This window comes from Equus asinus, chromosome X (assembly GCF_041296235.1).
Source record: "Equus asinus isolate D_3611 breed Donkey chromosome X, EquAss-T2T_v2, whole genome shotgun sequence".
NCBI lineage: Eukaryota > Metazoa > Chordata > Mammalia > Perissodactyla > Equidae > Equus > Equus asinus.
In genome coordinates, this window is record NC_091820.1 from 91,196,976 (window position 1) to 91,217,028 (window position 20,053).

Consider the following 20,053-nt stretch of genomic DNA (forward strand, 5'->3'; position numbering starts at 1 on the left):
CTGCTGACTTTCTGTCAACTCATTCTATCAGTTATTGAGAGGGGGAATTGAAGTCTCTGACTGCAATTGTGGATTTTTCTGTTTCTCCTTGTGGTTCTATCAGTTTCTGTTTCATGTATTTTGCAGCTCTGTTATTACCGGCATACACATTTAGAATTGTTATATTCTCCTGATTAATTGACCCCTTTATCATTACGATATGACCTTTTTTATCCCTGGTAATATTTTTTACTGTGAAAGCCACTTTGTCTGAAATTAATCTAGCCACTCTAGCCATTGTTTGACTTGTGTTAACCTGGTTTATCTTCTTCTGTCCTTTTGCATAGCATGTCTTGTTTTTCCTCTGGCTGCTTTTAATATTTTCTTTTTATCACTAGTTTTCAGTAATTTGAGTAAGATGTGCCTTGGTGTAGTTTTCTTCCTGTTTTTTTGTGCTGGGGTTCTTTGGGTTTTTTGGATCAGTGGGTTTATAGTTTTTTTTTTTTAAACACATTTGTAACATTTTCGGCCATTGTACCTTTAAATATTTGTTATTCTCCCATTCTCTTTTCTTTGGGTCAGTTGGTCGGTTGAAATTATCCCCCATATTAGTGATGCTCTTTTCATTTTGATTTGTTTCCCTTTCCCTCTGTTTCATTTTGGGTAGTTTCAACAGCATATGTCTACAAGTGCACTAATCTTTCCTACTGCAATGTCTAATTTGCCATGAATCCTATCCAGTGAATTTTTCTGCTCCAACATTGTGTAATTTCCATCTCTAGAGGTTCAATTTGGGTCTTTTCTATATCTACCATGTCTCTACTTAGCTTTTTAAATATATGGAATACAAGTTGAAAATAACTTTTAATATCCTCGTCTGTTAATTTTAATGTCTCTGTCAGTTCTGATTGATTGGTTTCTTTTTCTCTTTATTATGGGTCATATATGTGCTTTTTTCCATGCCTGGCAATCTGATTAGATGCTGGATTTTGTGAATTCTGCCCTATTAGGTCATGGATATTTTTGGATTCCTATAATTATTCTAGAGCGTTGTTCTGGGATGCAGTTAAGTTACTTGGAAACAAGTTGATCTTTTTGGGTCTTGCTTTTAAGATTTGTTTGGCAAGACAAGGGCAAGGTTTAGTTTAGGGCTAATTATTCCCTTACTACTAAGGCAAGAGCCTTCTGAGAGCTCTACCCAATGCCTCATTAATTATGAGATTTTTCCAGTCTGGCTAGTAGAAACAGGTTTTATTTCCAGCTTTGTGTCAGTGCCAGGCAGTGTCCTCTCTCTAAGCCATTTGAGTGGTTCTTTCTTTCCCCAGCCTAGGGTAGTCTCCTTGCACACAGGCACCAATCAACACTCTGCTGAATATGCAGGGTGGATCTCTGCAGGTCTCCAGAGTTCTCTCTCTGTGTAGCTTTTGCTTTTCTGGCACTCTGCTTTGTGAACTCCAGCAGCCTGGTCTCCCTGGATTCTCAGCTTCTCAACTCAGGTAGACTGCAGAGCTCTGCCTGGGTCCCCTTGCTGAGCCACGACTGGACACTCTGTCAGGGCAGTGTGCTGGGGCAACTTTAGGGCTTGCCTCTTTTGTTTACTGTCTTTCAGGGATCACTGGACTTTGTTGCCTAATGTCCAGCATCTTGAAAACTATTGTTTGAAATATTTATGTTTGGTTTTTTTTTGGTTGTTTCAGGCGGGGTGGTAAATCTGGGCAGAAGTGGAAGTCCTAAACACATTTTTTAAAAAAAACAATTTGACATAACTAATTAAGGTGATTGAGATTTTTATGGTTCTCTTTTGCTATCTCTTGCACCCCACCTTCCTGCGCCAGCACCTGGTCAGTCTTGGCTGAACGTTAACCAACCCCCTGCAACGTTTTTACATAGTCTCTAGGTATAATCTCTTGGATTTAGGTTGAAATTGCCTACTTAACGATTATCTTAACGTCAATCTAACAGTCTCCCTTTATTTTGGTCAATAGTTATTTGGCAATTCCTTCCTCTACTGAACTTGGTTAGTTCATAAAAATTGCGTACATATAACTTCTTCCAGTTTCCAAACATTTTCCCTCCTAACGTTCTCCTCCTGGTCATATGATATCTCTGTTCCTTTCTAGTTGTTTATTACAACACACTTTCCAGCGTGGGTCAGAATTTCATCCTTCCGGGTTCACGTATCAAAGTCTCCAGCTCAAGCATATATCATATTTTTACTAGAAATGTAGCAGAGAAACAGAGTTTTAGTGCTAATGAGAACCTTTCAGTTTGTCACTTATGCTTGAAGAGATAGTGAGAGCATACTTCTCATCCTCTCTCCAGTAAGCAGCCATCTAGGTTTTGCCTTGTCGTGCCATATTTAAGATACTTATTTTCATTCTTGATTATTGTAAAAATTTAGATAAAAGCTTTTTAGAATATCTTAAATGCATAATATACTTTAGGGATTCTTTTATTGGTATAACCTTGTATATTCTTTAAGGTGGAACATTTTCATTGGTCCTGCTGGCAGGGAGAGGGAAGGCAGAAGAAAATCCAAGTCACTGTTCGTGAAGAACTCATGTTACATTTGTGCTGTACGGTCATATCAACATGGGTTTTGGCAGAAAACTTCCCGTCAATTTGACAGATTTTACTGGTGATAAATGTACTTCTAGAAGGCTTACAGCAAACCACTGAGTTATAAATGGATATTTCTGAAGTAGTCCTTTCTGATTTGTTTCGGTTCCAGGTTTTCCCCTCCTTGAAACCATACCCTATAATGATTTAGTTAAAATATATTGGATGTAGAGACTAGTAGCATGTTAAACATATGACCTCATTTTATACTGGTTTTCCCCTCTTGATTTCATTTAGTAAGACTGTTAAGTTTGTGGTTCTACCTTCTTTCTGGAATTTACGGGAAGCTTCTGTTTGACAAAGCTAGGTCAAAGAGAATGAATTCATCATCATTGGCTGTCTCCAAAGCTTATGCTGAAATCGTCAAGTCCTTGAGTGATTAAGTTAATATACTCATTTTGTATGTTGCTGTAACTAAATTTGGGTAGCTGAAACCAGAAACTGGGAAGGTTTTTAATTTTTGTTTTGTGATTTATTATGTAGGATGGGAGTACCTAATTTTTTCGCATGTATTTAAATAAAGAGAATAAACATTTTTAATGCAAATCCAAGCTAAGACGTCATCTTACAGAAATCATTAACATTTATTTCATGACATTTTCCTTCTCTATTTTTTAAATGCAAATACCATGGGAAAAATCTTCTAGTATATGCTCTTGAGAGTGCGTTTTGTGACTTACTATTTTGTATTTTACAGTTGGTCAGTCAAGTGCTGACTGTTGAACGCCTGAAAAGTTCTGTGTGTTATTGGTGTCAGAAAATAAATTCAACAGCTTTTATACACAAGCTAAGTCAGACAAGCTGAGTTCATGTGAGTGATCTGGAAGGCACGTGACCTTTGTGCTCTCTAGCTCTTGCTTGAATTCTGAAAGTAAACTATGTAAATGATCTATGAATCTATGATGTCAGGTTAAAAACTTTTGTTGGTTTTCAGCCAAGGGAACTATGGAATATGTTGAGATGCCTCCATCTGTACTATGATGGATCACACCATGCCATAGTCCTGTGTTTGCTCATTGCTTTGTGAAGGTGTATTATTAGCTGGCGTGGTGATACTGCATGCTAGTCAGAGAATACTATGAAATGCTTTTGTTTAACCTCTGTGTGCCTTGGTTTTCTAATCAGTAAAGTGGGGATAATAATAATATCTGCATTACAGGTTCGTTGTGGGGATTGATTAACTAAACCAAAGCACTAAGAACAGTGCTTGGCACAATGTAGGTGCTCCGTGTATCTTAATTAGTAGTACCAATAGTAGTGATCTCTCTTCAGGTCTAATTTTTCTTTGTTTTGTTTTTTTCTTTTTAGTATACAAATGATTAATTAGCGCCATTCCTTGTTAGGTATTTACCTCTACAATTTGGCAATTAAAGAGATTCTTGTTCATTTATTCCCTTCGTCCCTCTCCCTGTACCTCTCCCTCCCTCCCCCTCTCTCTTTCTTTTTCCTCCTCTCCTTCCCCTCTCTCCCATTTTCCCTCCCTCCCTTCCTCCCTCCCTTGGATTTCTTGGACTTGTTGCTGTCTAGCTGGAGCAGTAATAGGCTCAGGATTTAAATATTGCTCTGTGAGCTGTGGCCGTTTGATTCAGAGAGAGAATTTGAAGCCATATATCCTAGAAGTGGAAAAGAGATCCAGACATCCCTTTCTTTGGTTTCTAATTTGTGTTTTTATGAAAGTTCAGATGAAATTTTATACTTCCAATGTATTTAAACATTGAGTTTTAAAGCAAACTTCCTATTCTACCACCTAACCAGTAACTAGTCAACTTGGGTGAGGGCAGTGGGGGCAGGTTACTTTCCAAACAAACCCCCATGGCCTCTGAATGTTTGTGTTCCAGAGTTGTGAAAGTGTACTAATGCCTTCTGGAAAGATTCCGCCCCCCCCACCAACATACACACTTTTTGTTGGCCTCATGGGTAGGGATATGGGAAAACCTAATCAGCTAGTCGGGATGGTCAGTGGGAACCATAGAGATTACAGGTATATTTTATAATATCTTTAGGTAAATGTTATGACTGTATTTTGAAGGTTAACTGTTAATTTCACTTTTTTAGGGTGATGTTAATTCTTTGCTAATTTGGATTTTTCTCTGTAGATTTATTTTCTTGGTTTGAAAATTCTTCTATGTTGTTCTCTTTTATTACTAATGTCCTTACGCCCCACCCCCTTGCCCTCTAGCTGAATTGCCTGTGGTATCCCTAAATGCCTATTATATGCTCTTTGTTAAGATCAGTCCCAGTTTTTCTTTGGCTACTGATATTTCTTGAGCTGTCATTGATTTCTTAGTTACTCTTTCTTTGATGTGGGATATTGTTTAAGAGCATTGCCTTTGTAGAATAATAAACCTGGATTATCTCGCTTCCATCTTTTACCAGCTATGAGCCAAGATTAAGTTACATTATATCTATGAGCCTCAGGTTCCCCATCTGTAAAATGGGTATAAAAAATGCAATATACTTTAAGGGTTGTTGCATAAATGAAATCTTAAAATAAATGTAAAAGCACTCAGTATGGTACCTAGAACATAGTTAACCTTAAATAAATGATAATTACAATTATACTTTTGTTGTTGGCATCCATATTATTGCTACCTAGCCCTTCTCCTCTCTTACCATTTCAGTTTTGTGTCCACCAGTGTTCTGTCACAGAGGTTCTGTATGTGATGGACTGCCCAGTGGTGGGAAGGGCTCTTATCAAATCAGAGAGAGATCCTATTTAAATTGAGAAATTACCAGCTTCCAGTAATTCGTTCAGTAAATGAGTGGCTGCTCCAAGGGCCATTAGCTAGGTATTGCATAGTGAGTCTGAGGAATTTTGGTGCTGATCAAGGAAAAAGAGAAGACCATGAGATGGGAATAGTACCCAATGAGCTTTACTCGGGTGACGCTTTGACAGATATGCGTGTTGGGGAAGTCCCTCATAGCCTGCGACTTTCCAGAGACAACAGCAGGGCCCGCTACCCAGAAGAGGAGGAGGGCAAGGGAAGTCCTAGGGGTGAGGAGGATCAGAGAGGGAGCATATGTGTCTAGATGATGTCCCTCAGTGGCACAATGGGGAGTCTTTGGGTCGGAGAGCTCTAAGGGCAGCAGCACTTGGGGTCTTTTATAGCTATAGGGTTTATTTTATCTTTGGCTGGCAGATATTGGGTGCAGTTTCACAGTGTATACAAACCAGGCAGGTTCTAAATGCCTGAAAATCTGCTTATTTGGGCTATATTTAAAACAATTGGATGTGTAGAAATTTGAGTTTGCCACCTGTGGGTTTTTAATGGGTCTTAGCTGCTGTGAAGAAGTAAACAGCATAGGGCCAATATACAGAGGCCATCTTTTTTTTTTTTTTTTGAGGAAGATTAGCCCTGAGCTAACATGTGCCACCAATCCTCCTCCTTTTGCTAAGGAGGATTGGCCCTGAGCTAACATCTGTGCCCATCTTCCTTCACTTTATATGTGGGACGCCTCCTCAGTATGGCTTGATAAGCAGTGTGTAGGTCCATGCCTGGGATCTGAACCGGCGAACCCTGGGCTGCTGAAGCAGAACACATGAACTTAACCACTACGCCACTGGGCCGGTCCCTACAGAGGCCATCTTTTACTCATTTATATAACATACTCCAAACTATTTAAGAGCCAGTTCCTACCTCAGGAAATTCATACTTTATAGTAGAAAATTATATACCATGATAAATGCTATAATCAAGGTTTAAACTAAGACTTTGGGAGTGACATCAAGAGAGATACCCTCCAGGAGTAGAAAAAGACCACTTTTGTGGGGTTTCCAGGTTCTTTGAAGCACACTCTAGCTGCAGAAAGCACTCAGCGTTGTTGGCTGGTGGTGACTGACATCATGCTTCATTAGTTTTTAAGTTTTAAAACTTTGCCACCCCTTCAATATCTATGGCTTACATGCTCATGATGAGTCACTGCGTGGAGCTTTGGGCCTATGTAAAGTCTCTTTTCTGCACTTCATGTGAAAGAAATTGCCTCTCAGCACATTACACTATGGCATTAGTAGGGAGGGAAGAGGTCATTCTAGTGTCTTCCTAAAATAAATGGTCACTATCTCAAAAACTCAGGAAGGTAGTTGTGTACTGTGTGAAATTTGAGATACTCAGAACCCATTGGATATCTGAAAATGGAGAGACGTTTCAACTTGGTAGATCAAGTTTGTACTTAAACTCTTGAGCCAATTCTCTGGAAGTACTCTAGAGGCAATCCTTGTGAAAAGATTTAGACCCAGGCCAATTTTTTTAATGGAAGGAATATATTGCCCTCTGTTTCCCAGTTCAGACACCCCAAGAGCTTGATCTCCTCTTGTGTTACTCTCTGAATGCTTAAACTGAATAAGTAGCCAGTTGTCTCTCTTCTGTTCCCTTATGTACCATTGCGAGTGTAGCTGCCCCTGTCTGCAGAAAGGAAAAACCAAGTTTTTGATATCCTGAGTTAAAATGTGTATTTTCTACAGAAAGTGTTTCAAAGGAGGATGCAGTTGGAAGGCTACCTATTAGTGCTAATGCGAAGGTGTAGTATAGATTAAATAAGTTCGTAAACTGACTTGGGAATTCAACCGTCATGGAGAACTTTGTCTCTATAGCAAAATATCATGGCAGAACTGAGTCTGGGTGGTGCATCAGGGCTATAAAGGGCCCATATATGTCAAAAACTTCAGTAGTACTGATTATGGCCATTAAATAAGTAATTTTGTTTAAAATCAGTATAACATTATTAGCAAATAGACTGGTACTTGAAGAGAACTCAGTTTAGGAATTTTGTAAAAATCCTGGCTGTGATTCCGGTGCTGGCTCATTAATTTGGTGCTAGAACTCATGACAACACAGTAAGAGAAACTCTATAAATGTTTAAGCACATCTATATTTATATTTCCCTGATCTACTGATTGTAAATCTTTCTGTCAGTTGCATAGTAAAGTTTTTCAACCTTCCTAAACCCTAATTGGCTAAACTGTTATAAAACCAAATTACTCAGCAGTGAGGAAAATAGAAACCTGAACGAATGCTATTAAAATAAGTTCAGAACTTCTCAAATTAGCCTGCATAGCTTAGACTTGCTCTGTTTTATCGAAGAGCACTTCTCATACATACTGTGAGTGTTATTGGCAAGTTTAAGACGGCTGGCACATTATGTGCAGACATGTATATGTATCTGTCATTGGTTTTTAGGAGCCCCCAAGAAAGGATTTGATTTTTCTGATCAGAAGCCTTTGTGGGAGTCAGCAAAGTTAAAGAATTGCAGAAGAGGTTAATAGCCCCTTCGTATTTTCCAGCTTTACGCAAAGTGTGGTCTATATATTGATGGATAGGAGACACCACTGTTGTGTTAAAGTCTAGGTGAAAAGGAAAACAAAAAGCATGTTTTCCACATCAGAATCTTTTGACTGAAAAATTTCTGTGATTTCGCAAAACTGAAAAAAGAAGAAGAAAGTTCGAATCATCCGCTTTGATGTGTACGTGTGTGCGGGCCATTGCGTTAGTTCTTGAGTTACCTGTAACTTTGCAGGCGAGGGGACATACAGTGAGTCATCTTTTATGTTTCACTGATATGGTGATTACACACTACCTGCAAGGCTTCGAAGGCTAAGTACAGGCGCTTGTTGACTTGCCGTCCTTACTCCACCTCAGTTAATTCAAATACATGCAGAGTCCATTGTGGGAAATTGTGTGTTAGAGTAGAAGAAATTTGAGTTCTATCGGAATAAACACTAATACAATTGCTGCTTTGCCTAAAATCATAAAAAAGTCAAAAATTTACAACTACCTGTTACTTTGTTATGATAGTATTTGTAAAACACAGTGACAGAAATGAAATTTTTCTATGTGTTATTTGCACAGAATTTCTATCACTATTTTCAGATGGAATTTCTTATCCAAATTACAGCTAAGTAAAAAACTAACAAACAGTATGGAACAAGAGCTTTAAAAGGAGTTATCACTACTCAGCGTAGAATCTGAAGCTAATGGGGAAAAAAATGAAGCTTACAAAATTTAATAACTTTTTGTTAATCCTGAATTCTTTCAAAGATCCTTCTTAAGTTTCCTGAAATTTTAAAATCATTTTTGCCTAACATATAATCACGTTTTGCTTAAGATTTTATGTAAGTATGTATTATAATATTTAGTTATTTTATTTTATTTATTTATTTTTTTGGTGAGAAAGATTGGCCCTGAGTTAACATCTGTGCCAGTCCTCCTCTATCTGGTATATAGGATGCCACCAGAGCATGGCTGATGAGCGATGTGTAGGTCCACGCCCAGGATCCAAATCCATGAACCCCAGGCCGCCGAAGCAGAGTGCACAAACTCGACCACTATGCCGCCAGGCTGGCCCAGTTTTTAGGTATTTTAAATGTCGTTCCTGTACGAGTCCAAATAAGCTATTTTTGTTTTCTGTGAGGAGAGAGTTGTCCACTTTCACTTTGGAAACCTGTGTTCCAGGAGCCAAACAACTGCCAAACAAATGAACTTTTTAGACCACAACCCGTTCCTCAATTGGGCATTGTTTGTAAACTGAAGAATACCACAGTTAAAAGTACTAATAGTGAAATTAACTTAAATCATTGGTTGCCTTTTATGTATCTTTTTCTACAAAAAGTATGTTATAATAATCCTTATTTACAACTCAGGTATAATTTTCAGTTCTAGGCGATTTATACTCTTGAATCTTTAAAGGAGTGAATCATTTTGTTTTGTCAGATTAATTTTGCAGCTACATCAGAAAACTAAATGATGCGGTTATTTATAAAAGCTACTTCAAGTAGATACATGGCAAGTTATTGTGAGGTGCAGTATCTCCAGAGTGATAATCATAGCTATTTAGAGGTTATTTGTGTGGTATGAAGATAGTAATCACAACAACAGATATTAAATCACTCTATTTAATACAAACAACAATCATATGTCTGGGTACATTGCTTCAATAACAAGCATAATTTTAAACAGAATTATATGTAGGAGCTGCCTTCTCTATTCCTAGTGCTATCATCCTAATCTAAGCTCCTATCACCTCACACCTGGATCTCTCTCTGTCTCTCTCCTCCCTTTGCCATCCCAATTCAGTCAATCATGGCAGGTTGGAGTGCTAACTATGTGCTAGAAACAGTGCAAAAACTGAGGACACAGTGGGGACCAAGAGAGACCTAGTTCTTACTACGTTGAGTTGACAGTATAGCAAGGAAGCCCCACCTTGATAGGGAATTTGATAGTTGGAATGTGTTACAAAAGAGGAAGTTCAGGAACCATGAGAGACTATAACAGGAGCAACTTTAATCTCAGCTGAGACCAGAAAGGATGAGTAGGAGATGGCCAGATGAAGGAGGAGGAGGTATGGAGTGACTGCTCGAAGCAAAGCAAAGCGCATGGAAAGGCCGAGATTGAAAAAGAGCTTGAGCTCTGCTAACCAGGGTTATACTGATGAAGACTCTTTTTTTGGTGAGGAGGATTGGCCCTGAGCTAACATTTGTTGCCAATCTTCCTCTTTGGGCTTGAGGAAGATGGTCCCTGAGCTAACATCTGTGCCAGTCTTCCTCTTCTGTGTACATGGGATGCTGCCATAGCATGGCTTGATGAGCAGTGTGTAGGTCCGTGCCCAGGATCTGAACTGGCAAAACCTGGGGCACCAAAGCGGAGCGCGGGAACTTAACCACTACGCCACTGGGCCGGCCCTACTGCTGAAGACTCTTGCAGACAGATTTCAGAATGTGCATAGAGGTTTTAGAGCTTGGATTCTGCTTGGACCTAAATGCTAACCCCAACTCTGTAATTGATTCTCTTTGTGACTTTAGACAAATGACTTAATGACTGCAAACCTTGATTTTCTGAACTATAAAATAGAACAGTAAATTCCTATATGATAGGAGTACTGTGAGGATTTAAATGAGGCAATGCATGGAAAGCTGTTAGCATAGTGCCTGGTACGTAATATTTGGTCAGTAAATGATAACTAGTATTTAAGTAGAGTAGACCAAATTTGCCAATCTCTGCAAGCCATCTGTTTGAGCCTTTGATTCCTTCTCCAATCTAGCCTGAATATTACAGCCTACAACCCTTCTGTGAAATTCTAAAACCTGAAAGCAGAATTTTATCATTTAGCCACAAAACCCGACCTGGCTTGAGGTTGTATGTAGTCTTTATCCTGTTTTATGGAATATTCATGTCTCACTGCTAACCTTGAATGCATTTGATTTTGGGTGCTACCCCAGATCCTGCTGGGTGGATTTTGTAATCTGTGATACACATACCATATTCCTTTCTAAAATATGAAATGCTCTGAATTCCAAAGCACATCTGGCTTTAAGGATTTCAGATAAGAGATTGTGGACCCGTACCACCCAAAGTCATCTTTCTCAAATACTACTTTTTCCATGTCTGTCTCTGAATCAGGAAATCATAAGGACTCTTTCTTTTTAAAAATTCCTATTTATTTATTTAATTGATTTATTTTATTGAGGTAGCATTGGTTTATAAGGGTATGTAAATTTCAGGTGTACATTGTATTTCAATATCTGTGTAGATTACACCGTGTTCACCACCCAAAGGCTAATCACCATCCATCACCACACACATGTCCCTAATCACCACTTTCACCCTCCTCCCTCCCCACCTCCCCTCTGGTAACCACCAGTCTAATCTCTGTCTATGCGTTTGTTGTTGTTTTTATCTTCCACTTAGTGAAATCACATAGTATTTGACATTCTCTGGCTGCCTTATTTTGCTTAGCATGATGCCCTCAAGGTTCACCCATATTGTCGCAAATGGCAAGACTTCGTATTTTTTTTTTATAGCTGAGTAGTATTCCATTGTGTGTATCTACCACATCTTCTCTATCCATTCATCCATTGATGGGCACCTAGGTTGTTTCCATGTCTTGGCTGTTGTGTATAATGCTGCAACGAACATAGGGCTGCAGACATCTTTCCGACTTAGTGTTTTCAAGGACTCTTAACGGTTGTCAGACTTAGTCTACACTACTCCTTGTGGTTTTCAAGACTGTCTCTAATCTGTCCCCACCCTACATATTCAAAATTTAATACCCTTCAACCTGAACCCTTTGTTTCGTAAGGCTGCTTCCCTAAAGTAAATGTTAATCCTGCTCCTTCTGTCTGACATCCTTCTCTTCCCCTCTTTCTGACTATTCAAATCCTACTCAGTAATTTGGGTACAATTCTTTATGGTTTTTTAATGAAGCTATATGTATCTGTTTCTTCTCTGAATTCCTCTTGTATTTAAATTAATTTATTCACCAAATACTTGAGTAGAGATTATGTGCTAGCTACTGTTCTAAGTGTTAGAGGTCCAAAAATGAATAAGACAGGTAAATTAAGGTCTCTGCTGTTAGGGAACTTGTTTTCTAGAAACTAGAACACAAATAAGTAAATCAATAAGTGAACAGGGTAATTTCGGATAGTGGTTAATGCTGTGAAGATAATAAGACAGACATGTGAGAATGCCTAGGGAGGAGGAGGAATCTCAGAATCTCAGAGTTTAGCATTGGATTATCTATTTGTTTTTATGTGGTTAGTTTTCACTCCCTGGTTAGATTATAGATGGCCTAAGGGCAGAATCATATCTTAAACTCTTCTGTGCCATAAATTGCTGGGCATATAATGGGTACTCAAACATATTAACGTTTAGTTGAGACATTTGTCTTTTTTTTTTTAGAGAAGATAAAAACTAATTTATTAAATATTGAGCCCCACTTGGCTAACTCATTGATCTAAGAGTATCTATTGTGTACAAAATACCGTGCTCGGTTTTGAAGCCTTTGTGTTTGTGTAAAGCTAGCTTTCTTTTCATTTGTTGTTTTTTAATCATAGACTAAGAAAGGAGAACTTTCTTCTCCAAACAATTTTCCCGTTTGAAATGGTTTAGTACAAAGCAAATAAACATGATTTCCATAACTGCTGAAGAAGTTGTGGCTCTTAAAAACCTGGATTATTCCTGCAGTTGTTTCTGATTAATTCAGGTAGTAAGTGACTTCTTCCAGTTCATTAGTGTGAACTTTTTTAAGACTGAAGTGGCAAACATAGATTTCCTGGACACTTCACCCGTCGTCCTGAAGCTGAGCGTGCTTGTTACACAGAAGAGACTGCTGGGTTCCCGTATCGTAGTCACCCCTCTTGGCAGTTAAAGATGGAAGTTCATGGCAAGACAATTAATTTAAGATTGAGCATATCTTGTTATGACAGATTTGTGAAACTTTGCCAGTGAAGTAACATAGTCTTTTGCTTCCTGAAGAAAACTGAAGCCCTGTACTGTGATGTCATATTTGATTTCTGGTCGATATACATTTTGTTTATTCTAAATTTGAAAGAGCATCTGGAGAAGAAAAACCCCCAAAGAATTTTTTCTTGTCATAAAAATGCTGGAAGGAATTTTGATTTGTAAGAGCCAGGAACTCTGGTGGGTTCAAATTGGCTTTTGATTTGATGGTCCTTCTGAGATGGTGTCCTTATGGTTAAATAGATAAAAATATTGGTCTATTAAAATGATGAAATGGGGGCCAGCCTGGTGGCACAGCAGTTAAGTTTGCATGTTCCGCGTTGGCAGCCCAGGGTTTGCCGGTTCAGATCCCGGGTGTGGACCTACACATGGCTTATCAAGCCATGCTGTGGCAGGCGTCCCACATATAAAGTAGAGGAAGATGGGCATGGATGTTAGCTTAGGGCCAGTATTCCTCAGCAGAAAGAAGAGGATTGGCAGCAGATGTTAGCTCAGGGCTGATCTTCCTCAAAATAAATAAATAAAAAAGATAAAATGATGAAATGGACCGTTTAAGATGCTAACAGCAGCAAAGTGAGGTAGAGAACCAGAGCTTAATGCCTGTAACTTCATCTCCTCAACTACTAGGCTTTTGCCCTTTGAGGGCAGGGTCCTGTCTCTTTAAATCCCAGTGCCCAGCACACTGCCAATGGATCTGTCATCCATTCATAAGTACTAATGGTGCTGGAAGACTCCAGTGCCTAAGATAACATGGGGGTGTCTGAAACTGACCTTTACCGTTAGAAAGGAGGTGAAAGAGTATTTCAGAGCCATTTAAAATACTAGTAGTAATAGTTCAATGACTTTGAAAGCCAAAATTTGTTTTCCTCCTGTCATCTTAGAATCAAACCTCTACCTTGATCTAAGTTCTAAAAATCAGATTATATATAGCTTTTTTGGTGAAATAAACACAACTGAGAGGTACTCAACAACAACAAAATCCATGTAATAAAGTATTGGAATGCCTGAACGGAATGTTCAGCTTGGTTACCAGGTGACGGAATGGCCTTCAGTTGTCTTGCTTGGTCTTACTGGTCTGTAAAGTTCAGGGTGAGTACAGGATCTGAGGAGCCGGAAGACGGGCCTTTGAAGTGTGACTGTTTTCTTCTGTGCCGGCTGCTGATCGAGGTATTGGGCCGGGAGGTCGTTCAGAGATTTCAAACCTGGGTCAGGGGTTGATACGGATGGCTTTACTTAAGGGCCCTTCTAACGTGGAAAGTATATGGAGGTTCTGTGAGGGTACTGTCCCATCAGAGCTCGCAGAATTTCTCTATTGTGATAGTTCTTTCATTCCTCTCATCTTCAACTAGACTGCGACCTCCATAAAGGAAGAGCGTGTACTTATCCTGTTTACGATTGTACTCCTAGGGCTCAGCACTGAACAGCTGCATAGTAGCTGCTCAAATATTTGTTCAGTTGAATTGAACATGGTTTTTGTGTGTGTGTAATATTGCCCCTGCCCTTCTTAGAAACCAAGAAACTGAAAGCTGGGTAAATAATTGAACTTTCATCTTTATTGTGATGGCCAACTTTGTTTTCTCTAAAAGAGAAGAAAATAGTCAAATAGTGTGACTAAGTTTTTGAGTTGGTGGTGAAACTTTTAAATTATATGCAATTTAGTTGTCCAATTTCTGTGGTACTTGGGTAATTGCACGATGTTTTTAAGACATTGTATAACTATGTAACATTAGCCATAAGAGAGTTGAATCTTTACATCTTGCTGTTTTTGTTAATTTCTGCCTGATTGAGAAAATTAAAACTTAATTTTCTTGCAATAAGGACTTCTGCATTTCAATCAGAAATTCAGCATTAACGTTTATAAGTAAATCAGCCATCTCTCTTTTTCTTAAGGGGTTGAGATTCCAGAGTGATACTTTTATAATTATGCAATACTCATATAATATTACACTAAGTTATATTTAATATAACTGATCATAAATGGAGTTTAATAAACTCTGATTGCTTGACTAATACACAAGCTTATTGCTTTTCCAGAGTTGATTTTAATGAAAATATATGGTCAGTGTACTTATTTGTGCAATATGCCCTCATCCTAATGACCATTATCGTTAGAATTACACAATAAAGACGTACTAAAATGACTTTAACCAGTGCTTTTAATTCAGGGGTGTGACTCTAATAAAGATTCTTTTTGGTCATGTTTAAATTGTTTATTTTTTTAACTCCGTGGTAGCTCTATAGTCTGTACACAGGAGTGAAATCCGGAATTTCTACTTGCATGTGGTGTGAGAGAGAGACCTATGCATCTCTATAAATTACATTCAGAGAAAATTTGAGAGCTTGGCCCTGTAGAACATCATTATAAATGAGAATATATTTTAATACAACCATTTTAAAATCTGTTTTAAAGGTCAGGTCATATAAAAATGACTGTGGTATAATCTTGTCAAAGAAACAGCTCTTTATAGCTCTCTGAACTATTTTCTTGTAGGTGTTGTCTTTGTTACTGTTCTTAGCTCCTTTATATCTTTCTTTTTTGACTAATATTTAAAGACAGTTATGTGGCAGAAATAATTTATTTTTGATTGCAGGTAGTTTAATTGTACCTTATGCAATAATTTCAATGTATGTTTAATGTACAGTGACCAAAAGTCACCCCTTCTGAAACTCAAACTCTTCAAATCTCCTTAAGTATTTTCATTTTCAGTAGATCACATTTGTGTCTTTTTTTCTGAACAGTTATAAAGAAGAATTCTAAGTAATGGTATCAAGAAGATAGTTATGAAAGCAGATGAGGGAAAGCTATGAGAAAAATATCCATATTTGTTTAATGTTCATGGTTTTACGGGATACACACTGTGTAGCTGAATGCAACTTGTAAATCAAGAAATCAGAAGCAGAGTGTTTTTCGTTATGATACTCTATCACAAGTAATTGGGATAATTTTTTACGTGAATATAATTTTCTATGTGCCTTAGGGTACTCTATCATCTTGAAGATGCCTGTTTGGATAAAAAAGAAAAAAACTTTAAGAAAACACTAAACACAGCATAATCCTCCTCTAGTGTTATTTTTGACCAAGACTTCACATTTGGTTTATCAATAACCAAACTGTAAACTCGAGGGAAGCTCTAGAAATAGGAATGTGTCTAGCTAGATGGGCATTCCAGATAGAGAGAACAGTGGGTGCACAAACAGGACATAATGGGGCGTGCATGGGAAAAGGATTTCCATTGTTGTCTTCTCTAGCATTTGGATCACAAGGGAAGGAGGAGTAGGTAGCCTAGGGCTGAATCCTACAGGGCTTTGAATACCATATGAAGGATATTAGTCTTTATTCAGTAGGTTGTCAGGCGCCATGAATATGAACGGGCATGTGATAGTCATTTCTAATGTTTATTATGCGTCCATGTGCCAGGCACTGCTCTAGGCATTCGGGCTACATCCCTAAACCGCATAGACACAAACTCTGTTGCCATGGAGCTCATATTTTGGTGGGAGAAACAGACAATAATAATAATAATAAAGTAAATTATAGACTATGTTAGATGTGATAAATTCTATTGAAAAAAGGAAAAGTAGAGCATGGTAAAGCAGATCAGGAGTGCATGGAGGAGGTGAGTGTTTCCATTTAAATAGGATGCACAGAGTAGGCCTCACTGAGCAAAAACTCAAAGGGAGAGGATGATGGAGTAAGGGATATGGATAATGGAAACGAGCATTCCAGGCAGAGGGAAGGGCCAGTGCCTGTGTCTGATTGGCTTATTGAGGAACAGTGGGGTGGTCAGTATGACTGGAGCTGTGTGAATGAAAGGGACACTAGTAGGAGATGAGGTCAAAGGGTTATGGAGAGTGTGCAGATCAATAAGGCCTTGTAGGCCATGGTAAGGATTTTGACTTTCACTCAGAGTGAAAATAGCCATTGGAAAGTTTTGAGCAGAGGAGTAACATGATCTAACTTCAGTTTTAACAGTATCACTTTATCTGATGTGTTTAACTGTAGGAGGGTAAAGGTGGAAGCAGACAGGCAGGTTAGGAGGTTAGTACGGAAATCTAGGTAAGAGGTGATGGTGGTTTGAACCAGATGTTTGCTTTAAAATGACGACTTTAGCAATAGAATGGAAGCAGAGGTAATTATTAGGAGGCTTTTTGCTGGCAATCAGAATCTAAACTGGGATATTGTGTGTGAGAATGAAGACAGAACTGCAGAAAGATTGCCATGGAACTGGACAACTGCTTGGCTGTTGGGAATGAAAGAGAGGGAGGGGACCAAGGTGAAACGGAAGTCTTAAAACTGGATAAATGGGATGCAGATGGTACCATTAACATAAATGGTACCCTCCTTTCTGAAAGTCTGTCCTGACCCTCTGAGACATTTTGCCCCCTTTGTGTCATGAAGTGTTTCCATTTGGTTATTAATTGTATACCCATTTTTTCCCTCCTGCTACCCACCTAAGAAAGTTGAGAAAAGAAGTCTGACTCTTAGAATTGTCGCAATATTAAGGTATAATTAGGAAGGTAAAATTTAAGAATTATGAAAGACTGGAGAATCCAAATTTGTATATAGTTTGTATATGGAGAATAACTAATGAATTAGCCAGTCAAAGAACACAGAGTATATTGGTCAAAGTGAGTTCGGTAGATGACGTGTACGATGCATTGGGGAAGGAATGAATGCCAGGGGAATGCTCTTTGGGATCTTGGCCTCCTGGGTAATGATGGCAAAAGGCAGTTGCCCGAGGAAAATGAAACTGATGGGGCTTGGGGGTATCCGTGAATTTGAGATTACCACAACTCTTTCAATTTGGTAATTCGACCCTAATATCCTACAGCTTGATTATACCAACTGAAAAGGCTGTATGTTGACTAAGAGTTAGCATCTAGTGATAAGCAGATCTGTGGTTCTTGGGCAGGTCAGTTAGCCTCCTCAAGCTTCGGTTGCATCATTTGTAAAATGAGAAGTTTTGACCAGATTATCTCAAATTCCATCTAACTTTAATGGTCTCTAACTCCATACTGTGTGATTTGATATGGACAAAAAATATGTTAACTTAAAAAAAAAAAAGAGTTGGGGTGGAGGAAGAGAACTCAAGTCTCTTGCCATAAGACAAGGTAGAAATATTGCTAGCAATCCTTTTCTTCTTGTTTCTGTCCCCCACGATTAAACTGTCAACATGTATTCAATTGAGATACAGATTTAAGGCATTCCAGACATATGTGTACCTTAACTTAGAGACTTTGACTAAATCAAATTGTATTTCCCCCTAATTGACATTCTCGCTTTGAAGATATAGATGTGTTTCCAATCTTGAGGTTATAACCCTGAAGGATAGGAAGAAAACATAAGCAGGAGTTGCTTGAAGAACTGTGTAACCTGTCTAATAACCACACAGGTGGACAGGTACCTATCCAGATGGTAGCAGGGTAGTTGAGGCACATTGAGACCGACATTTCTCACTCTGATTTCACTTTACAGGAAATCATGAAGCTTGTCATTGTGCATGAAACAGTTTTCTGTCATCCAGTGGGAAAATTAAAGAGCAAATCCCGGGTAGAGATACTCCTAGGGTGAATTGATCTCTCTTGCAATGGCTTCAGTTCTGATATAAATAATCCCCCTTCTTTTCTTTTTCCTAGGCAGTAAAGATTGATTGGGGTTTGTGTAAGCAGGATGTGATGAAGACGTAGTACAAAGATGTAGAAGTCTAGATCCCTGAGGGAGTTGATGGATTAAAAGTAGAAAAAGAACTAGACATATAATAGTGTGTCTGTCCCAGCTCATCCAGGGGAGGGGCTCTTTAACAGCACTTCGTTGGTGGTATTTGAACATCATTTCCTGAGATCTGAGACCAAATAATTCTCACTTTTTTAAAGCTCATGGAATTCTCCTCGCCAGTGAGAAGACCATATTTTTCTTAGTAAAAAAGGATGTAACCATGCATGACCAAGTTGATGCATGTTATTCAGCTTCTGTTGTAAGAAATAAATTTACAGGATGTGGCTGGAGGGTTAATTTCAATTCCTAACGGGCGATTTTTAAAAATCTGGTTCTTTCCTAATCACGTGTCTTAATTCGTACTTCGACATATTTATAATATAATAATAACTGCCCTTTGTGCTGATGGTATGTTCTTGTAAGATCCTAAAGTATCATCTGAATCATGGAGGATTACTAAATTATTAGATATGACTTTGCTTCCTTTACTTTAGTACTGCTTTATTGCTTTAGTATTGCTGTACTCTTAATTCTTCAAATAGCGGTGCCCATATTTGTTACGTGGTAGTTTTTATTAACCACTGCATTTTAACTAGAATACACCCTTGCCAATGAGTCTCAGCATTAGACGTAGAAAACCACATGTGAAAAAAAAGTGTTGATGTTTTTGAGAAAGGGGCATATGTTAACAAAATCATGATTTATAAAGGTGTCCTTTAAATATCAATCAGATGTAACTGACGTGACATTTTTCCTCTTGTTCGTGTTTTTCTAAATCTGTGTATCTTAAAAACATGATTTATTCATTCTAAAATTTTGAAAAAACTTGAACGGGCCTTGGACTTCACTGTGTCTTTGCTCGTGTTGGAGCACTGTGTAGTGATGTCTGATCCAAATCTGACTTTGGGACCTTGGGAATCATCTTCTAAAGCAAATAGACACCCCCCACCAAACCTTCATTTTTAATCCTTAAAAAGTTGTTTTTTTCATTTTGTAAAGAAGTGCTTATTTCTATATTTAAACTTTCTAATTCTTTTTAACTGGTTGATAAAATAAAAAATGAGAATCCTTCAATTATTATTTTCTTGTTTGATCTATGAATTTCTCTTATCTGACAGGTATTTCTTTTCTTTTTTCCTTTTGGTTTTAATAGAACATTCAAATAAAAACTTTGGCAGATGATGTGGTAAGGTGGTCTTAGTAGCATGGAATTACATTATTATGCATGTTGCTTTTTCATTAAAGTGATGGACATTAAGGCATTGATATATGCAAGACATAAAATGTCTGCGTGTTTACAAAGTACAGGAGAATGGAAGAATTGTCAATAGAATGACTTTTCTTTTTTGGAATATTCACATAAACAATTGTATAAGAACTCATCAAAATTTTGATATATCATCCTGATATATACCTTAACCAGACTTTTTTTGTCTCTATGTAAATCTCACTGGAAAACAGATGTTTCCTTTTCTGATAGCCAAGTATTGACTATGAATATTTTAAA

The 20,053-nt window shown here is 38.1% G+C and overlaps 1 protein-coding gene across 4 annotated transcripts in view; it reads left to right on the forward strand.

Moving 5' to 3' along the window:
- Positions 1-20,053, forward strand: part of DIAPH2 (diaphanous related formin 2) — an 815,896-nt gene that overhangs the window by 34,467 nt on the left and 761,376 nt on the right. For 2 of the 4 annotated variants that reach the window (XM_070502007.1, XM_070502006.1), the window contains exon 2: positions 19,700-19,732. The exons of the other annotated variants lie outside the window; for them this stretch is intronic. In XM_070502007.1, coding sequence (XP_070358108.1) covers positions 19,700-19,732 — 33 coding nt within the window. The remainder of the gene's footprint in view (positions 1-19,699; positions 19,733-20,053) is intronic. 4 annotated transcript variants of the gene reach the window in all.